General features: G+C 46.5%; 2 protein-coding genes across 2 annotated transcripts in view; one reads left to right on the forward strand and one right to left on the reverse strand.

The window, feature by feature from the left end:
- Positions 1-1,311: 1,311 nt before the first annotated feature.
- LOC108942114 (translocon-associated protein subunit alpha-like) lies at positions 1,312-10,071 on the forward strand. Its single transcript, XM_018765225.2, has 8 exons — positions 1,312-1,512; positions 2,725-2,837; positions 3,572-3,665; positions 4,346-4,608; positions 4,971-5,047; positions 5,184-5,262; positions 5,352-5,445; positions 6,859-10,071. Exons 1-8 carry the CDS (start codon positions 1,446-1,448, stop codon positions 6,924-6,926), a joined length of 855 nt encoding a protein of 284 aa, XP_018620741.1. The 5' UTR covers positions 1,312-1,445; the 3' UTR covers positions 6,927-10,071.
- A 49-nt stretch (positions 10,072-10,120) lies between these two features.
- Positions 10,121-19,432, reverse strand: part of rreb1a (ras responsive element binding protein 1a) — a 29,171-nt gene continuing 19,859 nt past the window's right edge. The window contains exons 9-13 of the mRNA XM_018765658.2: positions 17,021-17,210; positions 14,386-16,930; positions 13,549-13,713; positions 11,465-12,217; positions 10,121-11,366 (exon numbers count right to left, since the gene is read on the reverse strand). Coding sequence (XP_018621174.1) covers positions 10,960-11,366; positions 11,465-12,217; positions 13,549-13,713; positions 14,386-16,930; positions 17,021-17,210 — 4,060 coding nt within the window. The 3' untranslated portion in view covers positions 10,121-10,959. The remainder of the gene's footprint in view (positions 11,367-11,464; positions 12,218-13,548; positions 13,714-14,385; positions 16,931-17,020; positions 17,211-19,432) is intronic.

Below are 19,432 nucleotides of genomic sequence, written 5' to 3' on the forward strand. Positions count from 1 at the left end.
ATTGTCTGAACCGCTTGTCCCAGACGGGGTCGCGGGGAGCCTAACCTGGCAACACAGGGCATAGGGCTGGAGGGGGCACACCCAGGACGGGACACCAGTCCATCGCAAGGCACCCCAAGTGGGACTCGAACCCCAGACCCACCGGAGAGCAGGACCCGGTCCGACCCAGTCTAACCCACTGCGCACCCCCCGCAAATTTGAACTGTCGTCATTTATTTTAAAAACCTTCTTCAGACGTATACAAAGAATTCAAAATATGCCAGTGACTGAGAAAAAGAAAAAATATATATATTAATATTCTTTATGTGAGAAATGAGTCAATAAACAGCTTTGCCAGCCTGGAGTTCTTTTTGAAAATGTAATAATTGCAAAACTGTCAACTGAATTTTGTTTATAAAGAGAAATGGTACCAACATCCTGCTCGCAGCCCCTTTTGTGGCAACAGCGGGACCTCTGAAGTTGGACCCACGTTCTGTCTCTGTGAGGGACGTGGTGAGAGCTTGTCCCAGCACGGAAGATGTCTTCATAGGGCAAATACTTTAAAAACTTCACAACTGGTGCTCAGCTTCTCTCTAAAAGTCTACTGTGCTGTCATGTCCACTCTTAGTCTAGAACTAGTTATTTGGAAAAAATATGACCTGACACCTTTAGCAGACACTTTTCTCCGAAGGCCAAAAGGATATCACCATGGCCTGGACCAGGAGCTATGGGGTGTGTTGTAAGACAACGGTGGATCCTGCAGGGCCTGCTGTGCAGGATAAGGTTACGGCTTCGATGTGTTGGGAGAAACGAGACTTGAGGCAATTGTTCCTGTGTGGCTCTACAACAATGAACCACATGAGATGAGAAAATTATCCAGCTTGATATACTGTAGTTCCCAATAGGTGGATGGACCTTTTGGGAGGTGAGGGGTGTCAATTTCAGAAAGACTGGGTTGTAGATGGTGATCAGTTACCGAAGCAGAGATGCCTGAGGGGTAAGTTGCGATATGACGGGATATATCTGTAGAATTAGGGGAAAAGAGAAGAAGAGTTGGGTATCACTGGAAAACCTGTGAGAGGCAATAACAGAGCCTATGTAGCATAAACACCATGAGCCAAATTATCTAAATGTCCCCTTTCAGTGCACCTTCTTTCACTGCCACATGAGTTTATGGACTCATTTCTTATCACATTCCATGTTTGCTGCCCACCAAGACACTGAACTAGACAAGTGTTTAGTGGCAAAGTGCCATGATGACACAAAGCTTAGTGGCACCAAAAGCGTTGCTGTGACCCGGATGTGGGCGCCATTTTGAATCGAGAGCGCGCAGCTCGCGGCTCGGCTGGAGTTCACGCCCAGGGGGCGAACGGGAAGTGTGTGGCTGTTAGTGAAATATCTGCTTAAAATTCAGGCTTTTAAAAAATAAATAAATAAAATATATATATATTTTTTTTAAAAAAAAGATGAAGAATCAGGACACATTGCTCTTGCTGCTGCTGCTCGCTTTCCCGGCAGCGGTGGTGCTCAGAGGTAGGCGCTGAGAGAGAGAGCTCAGTTCGGTTTGCGCCGGAGCGCGCGGGATTGTTGAAATGGAAATAAATTAGATTTATATTAAAAATGAATGACGTTTTTGACATGGCTGGGGATGCTTAGTTAGTGATTACAGTCGAGGATGCCGTTGTCGCTCAGTGGTCGGCTCCGCGCTTGTAGTTTTTCGTGGAAGTAACTTGCAGACGAACTTGCCACTAGACTTAGTTCAGCATGAGGAAGTTATAAGCACAGTAAAAATGAAGGAAATGCTGGTATAAGAAGCGTGCAGCACGTTAACATGCAGGAAATAACGCGAAAGGACACCGTCCCGTGTGGTAATGTTGACGTATGGTAGTATATCATGGTGTGCAGTTTTGTCTTTGACTCTGAGAGCGCGAGCGCGCGCGCACTTGTCTGGTCAGGTCAGCGTCACTCACTCTCACCACTCTGTTCTTATTATACCACCATTGTTATTAACCGTTAATTTGCCGGACTCCTCTGTCCAAGGTGACACACTGATGGTCAACTTTACCCTTATTTACCCATTTATACAGCAGGGTAATTTTTTACAGTGTCAATTCAGGGTAAGTACCTTTTGATCAAGAGTACTACAGTACAGTACAGCAGGAGGTGGGGCTCGGACCTACGACCTTCAGACTGCAAGGCGCCAGCTTCAGCAATAAGGCCTTTTTGTTGGTTTCCCATCATGTGCCTCAGTTTAGTTACAGTCCCAACACCACCACGCCGTATCTGGATCTCTCCTAATTCCTACTTCATACACGTTTTAATAATGTTAAATTAAAAAAAATCTGTAAAATAAATGGTACAAATGAAGAGATATTAATGTGCCTTCTCTTCTGTTGCTGAATGTAAGGTTTCCTGCACATTGTTGTGTTTTTTTTTTTTTTTTTTTTTTATTTGTATTTGTCCAAGTTAACTGTATGTAGGCAGGTGCTCTTTTTCTGTTCGCAACAAGCAAACACAGTTAAACGGGGTCATCTCGGCGCATCCCTCTAGCATGTTTTATGAATGGTACGAGTTGTATGTTCATCACAGTCACACCCCTAGCTCTGGTTTCGCTGCTGTAATGTTTCCACATATGATTCTGTGATCACTGCCGTGGTGGAAGGGTCAGCAGTTACTCTGTTTTTCCATTGTCTTCCCTTTTCCTCCCCAGAAGTCCCTTATGTCTTTTACCTTGTTCTCTTGCAGGCCCTTTGGTGGCAGCTCAGGATCCTACTGAAGACGAGGAGACTGCCGATGAAGCGGCTGTGGAGGAAGAAGACGACGAAGCGGAGGTTGAGGATGATGAAGGTACCGACCTGGTAAGACCCCCATTGTCATATTGTACCTTTTATGCAGAGATCCTTTTTTGACACCACTTTAATAGTAATTTATAATAGAACTCAGTTGGTTGGCTGATTTCAGTAAACATTTTAGAAAATTTGGGTGATGGTTCAGCCTGTGCTGTTTGGAAACGTACTAGAGCTTGACGGTCTTCCTGTACGTAGTTGTATGAGATCTTTTCATACAAGATATGTCCTATGCTTACGTCAATAATTAACATGCCTAAAGAGGAAGTTCTCCATACTCCTTGAGCACGGCTTCAATCAATCTGATTTAAATCAAGGTGAAAACCTGTTAGAATTCTTCTCCGTTCAAACCTTCTTGGCTTGCTAAATTTGCAGCTTAAGGTCTGTGGATGTTACAAGTTTGTTGCAAAAGACCTGAAGGCTAGAGACTCCCAAAAATCCTCAAACCTGAGCAGACTGGATTTGTTAAAGCTAGGTGTAGCTTTAATTAGACATGACATGTATTAAATATTTATTTTTGGAGCTGCTTAGATGGAACTCAGTGACTACCTCTGCTTAACATTGTAACAGTTTGCACTTGTGCTGCATGTATTTATATTTACATTAATAATTTATTGGTCATGTAACATAGGCAACGGACAGTATGTGCACACTTTATTTACATATGCATGCTTTCATCATGGGTTTATGTTGCTTGTTAAGATAGAGGCACACTGTTCATATAGCTCTGTCCTGTGTGCTTTCAGATGAGTGAGAAAGAAGAGGAGGGAGATTTCTCATCGAGTGAAGCAAAGGCCTCACCCCACGCTGACACCACCATCCTTTTTGTCAAGGGACAAGGTTGGTGGCTCTCATGAATGCCCATCCTTAAAAAAACACTTTGTGTTACATCCCAACATTTATGGTAAATAACAGTGCTTAATAGCATCTTCTGTAGGGAGTATTTCGTGACACTGGAAGTTAGATATAACCTGTGTCTCAGGATGACTTCACTAGTTTTCAATGCATGCCTTTCTGCATTTGAGTTTTGTTCCAGCTGAGCTCATAATTATATAAATACTTCATGGAGCTGTTTATGAAATGCCCAACACAGCTCAGAAAATACCAACACATGACCTTAAAGCAATACTAACTGGAGTTAATTAGCATTAAGCTGAAGTTCTTTAAAGTGAAAGCTTAAGTCTTATCAGAATAGTTTAAGTGGAGTGGAAGTCAAGTGGACTGTTCCAGGACTATGGTCAGAAATTGAAACATGGTCAAAGGACTGGTTACGTAACTGTACTGTTCTAGAACTGGCAAAAGCTCCAGGGAGTAGGTTCTGTAGAGGGGAATGGAGATGTTTCATCCTTTTATACAGTACATCCATGTATGTGTGAGATCTATGGGAGGACTTTACATATGGCATTTTTACTGAACTTGGTAACAGTGAAAGCCTCACGAACATCCCATCCCCAATGTGGTTCTGATTGCTCAGTCTCATTGCTCATGTTGACCGACCTTTTTCTGTCCCTGCGGGCCAGATTTTCCTGCCAACAGCGTTGTGAAATTCCTGCTCGGCTTCACCAACAAAGGCAGTGAGGAGTTTGTCGTCGACTCTCTGGACGCATCCTTCCGCTACCCCCAGGACTTCCAGTTCTACATCCAGAACTTCACAGCTCTGCAGCTGGGCCTCATGGTGCCACCGCAGCGGCAGGCCACCTTCGAGTACTCCTTTATTCCTGCCGAGCCTATGGGGGGGCGCCCCTTCGGCCTTGTCGTCAACCTCAACTACAGGGACAGCAACGTGAGTTGTTACACAGTAATTAAGTGCCAATTTTTTTAATAATCCTTTAAATAATTTTACTTACTTGGAGCATCTCTGGATTTATATGCTGTTCTTTTTGGACTTCATTGGTTATTAAAGCAACTGGTTTCCTCTTCCTGTGAACTGAGTCATTTTTTTGGATGTCTGGTCACCTTATCTGGTGGTTCAGGTGTGAATCTAGTCCTTTCGGGATGTACTGTAGAACCTGCAGTGCACGTGTTGAGTACCTAGTGGTGTAAGAAGTATCATTGCTACGGGTCCAGTTAGATCTGTGTTGGGGAAACTGGTGGTTTGGATTCAGTTTGTCCCCATTTTCACATTGTCATACTTTGGTGTGGCAGGGCAATGTGTTCCAGGATGCTGTTTTCAACCAGACTGTTACTGTCACTGAGAAAGAGGACGGCTTGGATGGAGAGACGTGAGTTAACGTTAAATCTGCATAATGTGCTGTAGTGGAAGCACAAAAGACACAGTGTTTTAAACTGGTATCAAAGGCACTTTTAGCTGCCCAAGGGTATTTTACCAGAATGTCTTGTGGATGTTCTCTTCTTCAGGGTCTTCATGTATGTATTCCTGTGTGGCCTGGGTCTGCTGGTGGTTGTGGGTCTGCATCAGCTCCTCGAATCCCGGAAGGTAATCCTGCATCAGCACTCGGATCAGGTGTGTGTGAGCTCCGAGTCTCATGTTGTAACCTCCGCTCTTGTGTTGCCTGCTTCATGCAGAGGCGAAGACCTGCAGTCAAAGTGGAGATGGGAACGTCCAGCCACAATGATGTCGACATGAGCTGGATCCCCAAGGAGACTCTCAATCGGATCAGTAAGTCGGAGTCCCTACTGTGTATTTTACTGTAAGCCAAGTGTATCTAATATTAATTACTGAAATGAAAAAAGCACCTACTCGTGCAATGACCATTGGTACATCAAGGTGAAAGTAACAAACTAGGTTTACTTAAGAATCCCATGGCAGCAGCTGTGTCTCCTCCTCCTAATGTAATGCACAAATCTGTATTTTCACGGAGATGTATGTTGCTTTGGAGAAAAGGATAATGAATAAATGTAGATGTAAGCACTTATTTCTTGCTTTGGACCAGATAGTACTTTCTGTGTTTGGCCAGTACTAAGATGTGTTGCATCTGGTTAGAAAAAGGTTCAGGTGATCTCACTGTTGTGTACCCTGTTAGGTACAGTGGTGGGTATACAGACAGTTTGAACCCTGTCTCAGGCTTCCTGTGTTCATCATCTGAGCAACTGCAGCATCTCAACAAACACTGGATTCGTTCTGTTGCAATTTCACAAATGAAGGCCACGTGTCATTAGGATAACTGCAGAGTTTTAAAATTCTTAGCTTTTTTAATGACAATTCAGTTTAACGTGATTTGGATCATGTATTCGTTTAAGTCAGGAAAGCAGACGAGGTGAGATGCGTGTATCGCTTGAAGTAACACCTGAATGTGGCTTTGTGCTTCCACCCGTCTCCTCAATCTCCTTTTACAGCCTGTACAAATACAGCTATAGGCTCCTTTTCACTTTTCTCTCTCGGTTCTTACAAGTAAATAAATTCTGTTTAATGCTCACGTTTTTCGTAGGCCAAAGGATAATCTTAAATGTGTTTTAAAAAATACGGAATCTGCCTTGTATAAAGTAAGTAGTAAGGCACTCAGGACCGAGAAGGTGCTGCTCACTTCCTCGGGTTCGATGGCTGCATTATTGATGTGTCTCATTTGGCACCGAGGCACAGGGTCTCTCTTTAACCATCACTCAGCCTCCACCAGAGGGGCCTCGCTAGTGGCCAGGACAGGTTCCACTGAAGGGATGTATTTTCCAGGGGAATCCTGCACACTGCTTCTGGTTGGTTCCGGTGGAAGCTCAGCAGGAAGCTTAACCCTTTCCCCCCTCGCCAACGTGTACTGTAGCCAGCGACCCCTTTCCGCCGTTCCTTGCCTTCATTTTTTGGTGGCAGGCCCTGCGCCACACACCGCTGAGTGTCACCAGCTCATTTACATGGATTTAAATATTAAAAAAAAAAAGCTGCCAACATTGTGTTTATGTGATATGAAGTATTAGGTCTGGGTTTTCTGAATCCATTATCTGGTGATTGTTGAAAGGCAGCTTTGACAAGGCTTGAATAACACTTGACAAATTTTTTTTCTTGTTTTGATAAATGTTTTGTCTGTTTAGCACTTATTGCCAAATACATGGTCTGATCCAGATGTGGTGCCCCTCCCAACAGACAAGGCGTCTCCAGGACGGTCCCCACGCAAGAGGACGAAGAAGCACTTGGCGGGCTCCGACAAATGATGGTCGCCCTCTGGCCGTGGAACACAGCGCCTGCAGTAGTGTGGCCTCGTGGGAACACTTTGACCAAGGGCCCCCCAGCCCCGCTGTCTGTCGGGGATAAAACCCCTCCCACTTGAGATTAAGTATAAGGGTTAACAAGGCCTTTTACAGCACTGTGACTAAGAGTAATGGTACAAAAGGAATTAATGGGCAAAAAAACTAAACCTTCAAAAAGCTTGGATTAAAAATGGACTTGAAGACACTGGTCTCATCAGGGGAGATGCTGTCCATGGGCATAATTTACAGGTGCATGTGCCTTTTTCTTGTTTTTTTTTTTCTTCCTAGGCGGTGGTCCGACGCCACACAGATAGGAATCAGTATGAATCAGGACGTCTTTCAGTTGATTGAATCTCTTTTAGTTTCTTTAATCGTTTCAGTGACTTGGCTGACATGAAGCTTGTGAGACGTGAGGAAGGGCCATCTTTCCGAGAGCTCCCTCGGCTGCACTGATACCTCCTGCTTTTCAGGTGCTCCTTTTATTTTTTTCTTTGGTAAATATGAATGACACAATTGTTCTCATTTTGTTCAAATGTGCCATTTTTACTTGCTATTTGAGTTCACTAAGTTCTCAGTCTTAATATATACATATCCGCTAAGAGAAAGTGTGAGTTTGCAATTCAGGGTTTGCATAAGAAAGCCAGTTGAATTTGAGTTTCCTTTCTTTGTGCCCCAAACTGTTGGATACTGAATGTACCTGAACACACTCTCACGCACTTATTACTTGGTCTTTCTGTGGGTTAGCACTGTGCTCCTAGTTGCTGGCTAACAGTTCCTCCACCCCCCCCGCCTTGTCCTTTTTATATGCAATGTGTCACACACACTGACAAATTTAATAAGCCATTAAATCTTTTGTTTTGGAATGCAGAGTTCCAGCAAGTGTTTTCTTTTGTTTTGCTGTTTGCATCGTTCTACTGTAGCACAACATTTAGATTTCACCATTTTCACTAAAATATTGCAGCCCCTTAACACAAATGGTAGTCTGGAGCATCCCATTACTTGTACCTTAAAACACCCAAAGACTAAAGCCCCCCCCCCCCAACGTGTTTCTTTCACACATAAGTGTTTTCATGCGGCACTATTTTTACCTTTATTCCCAAATCTGTATCTCACTTTCTTTAGTATCAGAATACCTGTTTTCTTGTTCTAGCACATTTTTAAGAAAGTAACTTCGAATTCCCACTAACTGCACCAAAAAATGTGGGTGTGTTGTGGCAGTGTGGCCAGCCGAGGTTACCATACAGCAGGTGGAGCAGTCGTTGTCAGATGTCACAACAAAAGCTTTGGGACTTTTGGGGAAATTATGTTGTATAGACCATCGTAAGTTGCATGTGTTTTGTTAATTCGAGGATCATTTGTATTTTTTTGTAATTGCTGAAAATCACTGCCAGTGTGTGCCTTAGTTATTGTAATTCATCTGAAATCATGCTGGAAACTTCCCCCGGAATACTGCAAGTTTTCCTTCTTTGGGTGTGTCGCAAAGTAATGCACTTGTCTTATTCAATTAGCATGACTTCAGTACATTGCATAAAAAGAATGCAATTCTCAGTATGTAAGAATCAGTGTTGTTGTTGAATTACGTGTGATGAATGTAGCACACAGGAGCAATAAGGCAGCCAGAATTAAAAGTTGATTTGAACCTTTTCTACTTTTGTAGTTTTAAAGAAGTCAACAGGGAGAGAAACACAGGCTTTAGGCCATCTCCGCGGTCTGACGGACAGGACGGGAACACAAATGCGTTACACGCTCGTCCGTAACACGTCTTTATTGCTTAAATGTCTTAAAACGTAACATTTGTGAATTCAAAGCACTGTAATACAGAGGAGGGAGGAACAGAGTACCAAAAAGTCGGGTAATACTAGGGAAGCGGCATCCTCCCGGCGCAGGTACAGTGGCAGTGCACAGGTTCCCTTTAACAGCAAGACAGAACTGCCAATGGGGCTAGAAATGGCCACTTCGTCCAGTCAAACGGACTGCTCCTAGTGTCAGAACGCATGGCAAAAAACAAGTAAAAACATTTAAAAAGGCATTAAAGGATGTATTCAAACTGTATCAGAGTCCATTCAAAGGTTTCAGGAGAAGTTTCTTACTGACTCACGTGTGCTTATGGTCAAGTGCTAACGTAGTGATTGACGGTTTTATTCCTTATAAAATAAATGGAAGCAAGTTTTGCAACTCAGGAGGGAAAACATGAGTTTTGTAAAAGCCCTGAGAGCGAGAAAAATAATTCAAACTAACATGCAAAATTAGCCTAAGACTCACCCATAAGTAAATAAACATGAATTTCACAGTTTACATTAATTAAAGTGGAGTAAATGCATTTGTCATTTAAAACAAAATATGTAGCGACAGAGGCCTAGATAATAACACATGTAAAGCTTAAGAATCAATAGTAATCGTTGCTAGTAGCAGTGTCACGCCGGCACTGGGACGATCTTTCTTACATTTCACTTCTCTGCAGCATAAATCTAGTAATACATGGCTTCTCTTTAGAGAACCTCTCCTGCGCACCGCAGGTTCTCAATAAATACATTACATAACAGTGTGTATTCAGTCTGGAAATTCACCCTCGCCTACACACAAAACACACATGTACATATTAGATACATGGAAAACGGACAGGTAACGGGAAGCCAAGTGAGACCATTTTTCCATTTACCTCAATACAGTTTCACTAAGCACTGCATATTATTACACTGTGTATTCTACCGCCACGCCGTCAGTGACCGTGGAGACGAGGGAAACGAACCCGGGCCTGCTTCTCCGTCTTCCCCGTCCACTGTCCCGCGTTTCGGAAGGCCAACACAACACCGACGCGCTCCGCAGTTGCATTGCTTGCTTTTCAGCCGTTATGATTGTTTCTTCTGTGTCACGTTTCGTTTTTTTTGGTTCAAAGCTAGGCCTGACCCAGTCTGACCAGGGATATTGCTCAGTGTTCCTGTGTCATGAGTGTTCACATTCCAGCAACCCCTGCTGCCGCTGCACTGAACGTTGGCAAACATCCTGAGGTTTGTTTCGTCCGGTTCTGAGGTTCCTCTTAATAGGGGAGTGTAGTATGTATAAATATAAAAATTATGTATAATATATAAAAATACATAGCTATTTTTTTCTTTTGTGTATATAATTTTGTGTGTGTGTATATATATATATATATATATACATACACACACACACACAAAAAAAAGTATATTTTTTCTACATTATATATGAGAAGGGAAAACGCAAAACTCGTAAGCGCCACACCCATCTGGCGAGGCTTCAGACACAGTGTTTGGAAGACATCCATCAGTGAGGAAGCAGGTAGTTTTGAGCCAGGTAGATTGTAGCCCACGCTGTCGGCACCAGGACGTCCGACTGTCCGCCGGGCCTATCGTGTCTCTCGGCTTCGGAAAATGTTGACTTCCGCTCGTCGCCTCTGCGGGGAGACTGTCTGCAGGGACTGGTAACAAATGAGAAAAAGCCAGACGCGGCAAAATTCTGCCCAAGAGGGTTTAAAAAAACAAAAACTGCAGATCATGGTTTAAAAAAGTGAAGGTTTTTATGTGGCGAATGCTGATTATTGCTTTACGGTCCGCCCTTCGCAAATGGAGCCCGGAGCTCAGTTCATTGTGCAAACAGGTGGACACGAGTACCCTGTTTTAAACACCTCAGTAATGAACATCTGTATTGCTTTCCAGTTAAGTAACACCTGAATGTGGTTTCGTGCTTCCGCCCGTCTCCTCAATCTTCTTTTACAGCCTGTACAAATACAACTATATGCTCCTTTTCACTTTCCTCTCTCGGTTCTTACAAGTAAATAAATTCTGTTTAATGCTCACGTTTTTCGTAGGCCAAAGGATAATCTTAAGTGTGTTTTAAAAAATACGGAATCTGCCTGGTATAAAGTAAGTAGTAAGGCACTCGGGACCGAGAAGGTGCTGCTCACTTCCTCGGGTTCAATGGCTGCATTATTGATGTCTCGTTTGGCACCAAGGCACAGGGTCTCTCTCTTTAACCGTCACTCAGCCCCCACCAGAGGGGCCTCGCTAGTGGCCAGGACAGGTTCCACTGAAGGGATGTATTTTCCAGGGGAATCCTGCACGCTGCTTCCGGTTGGTTCCGGTGGAAGCTCGGCAGGAGGCTCAACCCTTTGCCCCTCGCCAACGTGTACTGTGGCCAGCGACCCCTCTCCGCCGTCCCTCGCTGCCTCTCTTTCATTTTTGGTGGCAGGCCCTGCGCCACACACCGCTGACTCACTCTCGCTGCTTGAGTGGCCCCTGGCCCCCTCCTCGTCAGGATCGCCGTGTGGCCGGACACCTTCGCTGTCACCGTCTCGCGGCTTCTGATGGATGCGCTGGTGCCGCACCAGGCTGTGCTTGAGGGTGAAAGTGCGTTCGCACGTCTGGCACTTGTAAGGCTTCTCACCTGGGAAGGTACAAGAGCACATGTGTCACCGCGAGTGCACACGCCAACGTGTCATCACTGGGCCGCGTGTGGTGAGCCACGGAATGCGCTTTCTTTACCTGTGTGAGAGCGTGTGTGTCGGGTCAAGTCCTGCAGGGACCAGAAGCGCTTGCCGCACATGCTGCAGATCTTCTTCCTTTTATCGGCCTTGTTCCCGGCGGCTGGGCCTCGCCCCGCCTCGCTGCTCCTGGGCTCCGTGGCCCTGCTGTCCTCGTCGCTCTTGCCTTCTTGCTCCCTCTCTTCCTCCTCGGAGCCGCTGTCAGCCCCGCTGCCCATGGCCTCGCAACCCGTGTTCCTCTCGTGCGACCTCTCTTCTTCCCCTGGCCTCTCTTCTGGTGGAGAGTTGGCGTTGTGGCTATCCTCGGGCGTCTGGAACCTAGCGCTCCTTCCCGCCTCCGCGTGGCTCTCGTGGACGTGCACCATCTCATGGCGGGCCAGCGTGGCGGCGAAGCGAAAGCTCTTCTTGCAGCTCCTGCAGGAGTGCTTGGGCTCTTCTGGCGCCACACTCCCCTGCGCTGGCGATTGCTGCTGGTTGCTCTCGGAGAACCGGAAGTCAATGAGCTTGCTGGCGAAGTCCAGGTCCAGGCTCTGGTTGCTCTGCGAATCGTCGTCCATCACGTTGCTGTCGGCAGACTCTGCCCCTTCCTGGCTGTGACCATCCTCCGTCTCCCCGTTCTGAGGGAGCTGCTTGGTTTCGGGCAACTTCACCTCCTCGGGGAAAGGCTCCGGAGGGTCCGCTGTCTCCTTTGCAGATTCGGCACCGACAAGGTCCGCAGGCTCTGCTGGAGGGAGCTCCGACTCCGACATGCTCTCTGGAACACAAAAGACGACTGGCTGAACTCCCTTATCAATACAGCACTGCCAACGTTACGTCTAAAACTATTATATATACACCGCTTTTATTATAGTACATATGTATGCGCGCACATACTCGGGCCTCATAACTGATTTCCTTGCAGTGTAAAATCACACCACGTATTAAATATCCCTTTTTCATACAAAATTCATTTATCTGAACATTTTCACCAATTTTTGACTACATACAATTTTCTTTTTACGTATTTTATGGCTCGGTAATTTTCATTGGAGCGTGATTCAAACCTGCAAGTCCCAAAGGGGAGCCTCTAACCACTATGCCGTCTTAAGTCTAAACAGGTATTTTGACCAATAAAAAGGGCTGATAGAACAGTGGTCCCATTTGCTCATGTTATTTGAGCCAGTGGCAGGTTTTAGAAGAGTTTAGTCTCAGTGCAGCACGACTGCCATGTGGCTTTCGGCATACGTCGTGCACTGGCGCAAAGCCACTGAAGGAACGAGGGAAATGTTGCAATGTTGCCGTGTCGCTCATTTTGTGGTGGGTTCATATGCTGCCTAGACGTCAAGTTCAGATCGGATAGGTTTGTTCTTTCGCCTTCTTGCAGCACTCGGCTGATCTGATTCTGGTATGCGAATTCTATAACATCGTTGTTCCCCATAGTGAATAAGTGACAAGTGAAGACTGACCATCAAACTTTTGTAGAATGTGCTTGTGAATAGACTGTGCTTTTTGACAGAAATGTGTGTGCGCACGTGCACGCTCTGGTAGGGAGGCCCGAGTCTGGGGAAAGACAGCAGTCACAGAGGGAAAAGGTACCCAGGTCCTAAGAGAACTTGTCAGTACAGACATGCGTTGCTTAACGACGGGATCGTTCTGAGACGTGCGTCGTTAGGTGATTTCGTCGTCGTGTGAACATCATAGCGTGCTTAGAGTACACTCTAAAATAACGATAAAAGTACAGCATAGCAAATACATAAAGCGGTAACAGGTGTTTATCAAGTACCATGTACTGTACATAATAGTATGTGTAACAGCAGGTTTGTTTACAGTAGCAGCACGAACACGCAACACGTTGTGCTAAGACGGCTACGACGTCGCTAGTCAATAAGAAATTTTCAGCTCGCTATCTATGGGACCACCGTCGTATATGCGGTCAGTCGTTCAGTGGAAACGTTAAGCGGCGCATGACTGTAATTGTCACGTAATTAATTAAATGCCCTCCCCGTAGAAGGTGGTACAGACCAAAATACAAAAAGGTCTCTACAGTGTCTTGCGCAGGATCCCAGTGAGCACCATTCTATTTACATGGATTGCACTGTGCCAAACCTGCACTCTCTGGCGACCCCTCGTCTGCATCCTTGGGCTTGGTTATAGCACCATTGCGTCGCATGGCACGATTGGCCACACCATGCTTGCGCAAAAGGTGTCGCTCACAGTTAGACTTGGTGGAAAAAACGGCATCGCAGTTGGGGCAAGGGTACGGCTTCTGACCTGCAAGCCACACAACCACATAAATTTAAGGCATGTCTCTGAAAATAAATTATTTACTGAAATGCTAAAGACCATTTTAGTATGTTAGATTAGGCCAGAGAAACAAATACCTCTCGTCAATGGCAGTGCCATGTAAATGACACTGCGACATACACTTCTGCTTTAATTTGATAACAGTAAATACACTGCAGCGTTCATCTCATTTTCTAAGATCAAAACAAAAAATGACGACCATCTGAGATCACTTGGAACGTTTTTTTTCCCAGGCTTCCCAACGCCAAACATTATGTTTTGATGATGTGTACCTAGTGTCTGATGATCATCAGTAATAAATTACATGGCTAAAAAGCATCCGTTAGAAGTACCAGTCAGTGGCAATTAATGGCAGTGGAAATGCTACTCTACAGAGCACCTGTAGGATGTTTTCCTTCTGCCTCTGCTGCCTTTGCATGCAGTTATTAAACTCGATAGCTGTGTCAGGTTTTTATTCTTCAAAAATAATAAACAAAAATATAGATGAGCTAACGGGTAACCTTCGGTAATGCAGTGGCTATGTGATGCCATCACTGCACCAGTCTAGAGAAGAATGGAAATAAGGTCATGAACGATGCGGCGCGTGTCTCGGTAACACTCTGACGGAGGAGACGTAGTCCCAAAAGACTGCTGCCTCACCTGTATGTGTGAGCATGTGTCTCTGCAGGGAACTGGCCCAAGGGAAGACTCGTGGACAGAACGGACAGTTCATCTTCTGGACAGAGTTTGAATAGGCGTTTTTCTTCCCCTTGGGTTGCTGCACCTGGTGCCGGTTCTGCTGCCTATTGTCCTGGTCCTCCTTCGCTTCCTCCTTTGCCAGCACCATTGGATCAGACAGGTATGGGCTGAACTTGTTGGCGGCGGTTGTGGCCAGCATCTTCTCCACGCTGGCAAACTCTCCACTGGACTCAAGGTCAATCCTACTGCTTGAATTAGTCAGATTATTGTTGGGTCTCTCTTTGCTGCGGTTGGACTTCTTCCTTCCTCTCTTATTGGACTTGTCTGTGGTAGACTCTTTGGAGGGTTCATGGTTGCTCTCAACTACGAGAGGCTGTGTGCCAGCTTTATCCGAGTCTGCTTGGAGACCTATGGAGGCTGTCATTTTGCCAAGGCTGTTGACAATGCTGTCCCTCTTCAGCAGGTCGGAGGCAGCAGATACTGAGGAGATAATCTGTGCTATGGAGGCCAGTGGAGGCAACTCCTTGAGCGAGGATAAATCTGGCTTGGGCAACAGTGGCTTTAGCCTCGTGGCTCGGGCAGTGCCAGCAGGGATACCGTTGAGCGGGGAGGTCGCAGAAAGTGATCGATGGCAAGGAGTCGACCGACACAAGTTCTCTTCTGCTGGCTTACCGGCCTCACACTTGCCTTGAAGTTCCTGTTTACGGAGAACGTTAACATTTCTGGAAAAGGCAGGTTCCTTCTTTATCTCGTTGGTGGCTGGGCCCAGAGACACGGTGTCACTGCTTTGCTTCACATTCCCCACTGGGCTCTTGGAGACCGAAAGGTCAATGGGTTGAACAGAGCAGTTATTCAAAAGCTGAGGAGAATGGAGGCCCTCGGGTTTAATCCCCTCGATGCCATCCAAGCTTTGAGACTTGCTGACACCTCGGCTTTTGTGAGAGAAATCGAGAGGCTCATCCGGGTCACTAGCGCATCGCTCCTCCACCTTGATGAGATCAGGGCAATGGCTGGAAACCAGCCCATTTTGGGGAAGCCCACTGGGCTGAGAGGCTGTGCCTACAAGAATGGTGGTGATGTGCTCTTCAATTTCCCGCTCCTGAACTTCAGTGTGTTTCTCCAGCAGGTGCTGGATACAGGCACTCTTGGCTATGAAGAGTGTCCCGCACTGGCGGCATTCATAGACCTTGTGCAGACAGCCGTTGTGGCTATGCAGATGAACCTGCGAAGCTTGGTATTTCTTCAAGTCCTCCCCATAACATTGGTACAGAGTCCCACTGGAACCGCAGTCCGGCGGATCAACAGCGTTCTCCGTTCCAGCAGACACGTACTCAATGTTCTTCTCGCTGTCAGTTCTCGAGTTCGTCATGTGCTTTTTGCCAAGATGGCCCTCGCAGTTGGCCTTGACAGTGAATGGACAGCTGCACGTACGGCAGATGTATGGCCGTTCGCCGCTGTGCGTGCGCAGGTGCCGGATCAGCGTAGCTTTTTCGGGTGCCACGTAGTTGCAGATGTTACACCGGTGAGCTGCAATGCCCAGATGATAACGCACGTGGGCCTGCAGGACCCCGGGTAAGGCAAAGGACTGACTGCAGAAACGACAGGGGTATGTGGTCTTTCGCTCCCCTACCTTGGGAGTTCCAGTGCTGCCAGCCTCCCTGCCCTCCTCTTCCTCCTGCTTAATCTGGTCTGCATCCATGGGAGTCAATGCATCCCCCATGCAATCTGCCTCCATCTGCACTGTCTCCATGGAAGTGCTGTTGCTGGAAGAGGTGGTGGGAGAAGAATCCCCTGGATTCTTCACTAAATGACTGGCAATGGGAGGCAAGTTGGGACTTATAGAACCTGGCAATGCTTGGTGGCCACTTGTAAGTGGAGGTGGAGTAGAGGCTGCCATGCTATTACGGGGAGCCACCAGGGGCTTTGGCTTGAGCTGTGGCATCTGCTTATGACCAGAATTTGCAACATTACAGTGTCCCTTGGCAGAGGGTGACAGGGTGATTTGGTTGGATGCCACCTTAAGGATCTGTTGAATGTCTGCTAGCTCCATGCCACCCTCACTGCAGATGGGGTTGACAACAAGGCCACTGTCTGGTTGAAGAATTGGGCCTTTCTGGAAGGGTTGCACAGACAGCTTGTGCTGTGAGGCTGGATCCAGCTGAGGCAGGCAGGCTTCCTGAGGTAGGTCCGATTTGGTTGGCTGGACACGAATGACCCGGATTCTTTCCATTTGCGCCTGCCAGACCTCGTCCTCTGAGGGGACGGGCTTCATCAGAGATACTGGCTGCAAACCCAGGGATGCCATGAAGCCCAGCTTCTCTGTGTCCGCAGATGAATCTTGGCTGAGCTGGTTCACGGAGTCCTTGGGTTCTGGCTCCTTGGGGTCGCCGTGTGTGGTCATGTGCAAGTTGAGAGCCGTCTGCAAGGGGAAGGCTTTGTTGCAGACCTCGCAGACAAACCGGTGAAATTTGCCAGAGCACCGCCGAAGGTTCGTTTCGCACCAGACCTACATGCCAAGTGGAGATGTGAGGCATTAACGCAACGGCCAATTCCACGATCAGTGTTTGCTTTGGTGCTTTTTCCCCAGAATACTCACCTGGGCAATTTGAGGGAATTTGTGGCAGGAGAAGTCGATGAAGGCCAGTTCACTGAAGCCCAGGGGGATAGAGGGGTTGTTCTGGATGAAGGGGTTCCCTGCACGGTCTGTAGGCAGCACCTTGTGAATGGAGGCGTTGTGGCGCAACAGGCCACGATGTGTGCGGAAAGTGACGCAGCACAGATCGCACCTGTAGAAAGGCATCTGCAGTGAATCCCACCACCGTATAAAAAATTTTATCACCAAGCATCCATATAATGTTTTATAATGCATAGTATGTATGGAAATGGGCCAATATCCTATACACCAACTGCATTTAAAACATCGAAATATGAGAACAGAATGCAGCATAATGAAAGTGACAGACATATTCTGAATTCTTCTCTACACCCTGATTTTCTCAGCCCTGCAGATACCTCTTTGGGAATGTGAGCGATAACCTCACAGCAAAGGACGCAAGAGGCAACTTTGTGCTCATTGAGTGTCGAGTTGGTCCAGCTGGTGATTATCATCTGACACCTTGCACGGTCACTATCGTCCTGCCGCAGGAAGGGTTAGACGGCAGGGTTCCTGTACCCTCGCGCTCATTTCTTGATGTTCCCAACAACAGAAACACTCAGCAGCTGGTCAACAAATACTTTAATGTCTCCATCCCACACGAGCCAAAGCACGTCATGCAGCAAACTCTTAACACTGCTCAGGCAACTATATAGATTATAACCAATAGTTAGTATTAAATCTGCTAATTTAGTTGCAAGTTAGATTTACCGTACTTAAGTTTTCTGATTGCTTGCACTGTGAAACTGAGGGTTCGTAAGCCGTCATAGCAGCTTTCCCTTTTACAGGACCCTGTTAGGGGAGGGTGTACTGAGGACACGTCTGACTCCCTATTTCCCAGGATTATATCTGACGTCTAATCCCTCCAAGCGGCTCACCACTAGATTACCCTCCTCAGCTGGGACCGGGCCGGCCCTCCTCTTCTTAGAAGACTGGCTCAGAGAGGCCTGAGGAACTGTAAGTGATACTCACTTAACAGACTCCACTGTCACCGTTATGAAACAGGATCAGCACTGATTTAGAAGCTCTTCCTAAAATATTGGGAGTTCAAATACAGTGTTAGTCCTAGGTAGCCTCCTTTCCTCTTGACACAAATACCTTTTTTCATGCCGCTAAGCTTTTAATGGGCCCCGTATGTCTAACTGTGGCCCCAAGAGTGTTGGAGCATGAGTTATTTCTGGAGGAGGCTAGCATTGGGCCAGCTTCCCCTTGGCTCCTTTCCCTACTCCACTCCCACTTGGCTGTGGGAAATAGCTTGCCGACCAAAACCCGAGTGGACTGGTTGCGTGGAGGTAGGGCCAGGGGCTAAAACTCAACCAGCCTGAGGACTACGCAGCCAAGCACAAGAGTTTGGATCACACTGACATCATTCCTTCACGTTTAACTCAGGTTATCGTTTGGTAGCTGGCAACTCCTCCATTAGAAATGCACAAAGTCAATCCTTCAACACATCAAATCATAGCAGCCTCTGTACCAAGAAACACCTGTGGAAATATTTGTGGTTTCATGGTCTACCTACAGGAATGGCTCTGAAACCTTGTGCTGTATCTATAGCCCTTGCAGTAACTTGCATTTTACAATAAAATCGCAGTGGGAAAGGGTGAAATGGGGAAAGTGTAAAAATACACCTTGGATTACAAAGCCATCGATTCAGTGTCAGAGGCCTTGGAACACAGTAAATGCCACCAGCAGCCAGCGCAGAGTGAAGGTAAGAGCTGTACAGTGCACAACAAAGGTGAGTCAATGGGAGAAGGATGATGATGATGACAAAGCTCAGACTGCCCAGCTGCTGCCCACATTGACTGGGAACAAATCAATGCGACTATTGAAGGTTCACAGAACTATAGTTAACAGCTTCAATTACGCCAAGTACCTGATATGCAGCCTAGCGGCACTTCAAGGAGAACCAACATTTATGGCTTTCTTGGAAGAACAGGAGAGCAGGTAGTGGTGCGGTGAAGCCTTTTGTAAGTTATACCACAGGTCCTTTTAAGTAAGTTGTTATCCGGAGCTGATAATGTTCTAAGTGATGCCGCACTACTACTGTGTAAATATTAACAACTTACGCTTTCATTTGGTTGTGAAATTGAGGCATTATTTACACTGGTGTGAGGAATTTTAAGTTATTGAACGTGTTTTTATGATTGAGGGTATGCCTGGCTCTGAAAGCACAAGCCTGGGAACTGGGGAGGGGGACAATGAGGCAGTAGGAAGGAATTCACTGTGATCCCTCACCAGTCACTGTTTTGCTACATAACTCCATTCTCTACATTTTCCCTAATACCATGAGCTCTAGTGGTTAGCGCTGATGCCTTTGGAGCTACAGGTTGCAGGTTCGCTTCCCTCTAGTACCCT

This window comes from Scleropages formosus, chromosome 5, assembly GCF_900964775.1.
Source record: "Scleropages formosus chromosome 5, fSclFor1.1, whole genome shotgun sequence".
Lineage (NCBI taxonomy): Eukaryota > Metazoa > Chordata > Actinopteri > Osteoglossiformes > Osteoglossidae > Scleropages > Scleropages formosus.

Bases quoted from the DNA above. Each gene is read 5' to 3' on its own strand.
- LOC108942114 (XM_018765225.2), top strand. From the start codon at position 1,446: ATGAAGAATCAGGACACATTGCTCTTGCTGCTGCTGCTCGCTTTCCCG. The intron at 2,838-3,571 runs GTAAGACCCCCA...GTGTGCTTTCAG, and splicing joins ATGATGAAGGTACCGACCTG to ATGAGTGAGAAAGAAGAGGA. The intron at 3,666-4,345 runs GTTGGTGGCTCT...CCTGCGGGCCAG, and splicing joins CCTTTTTGTCAAGGGACAAG to ATTTTCCTGCCAACAGCGTT.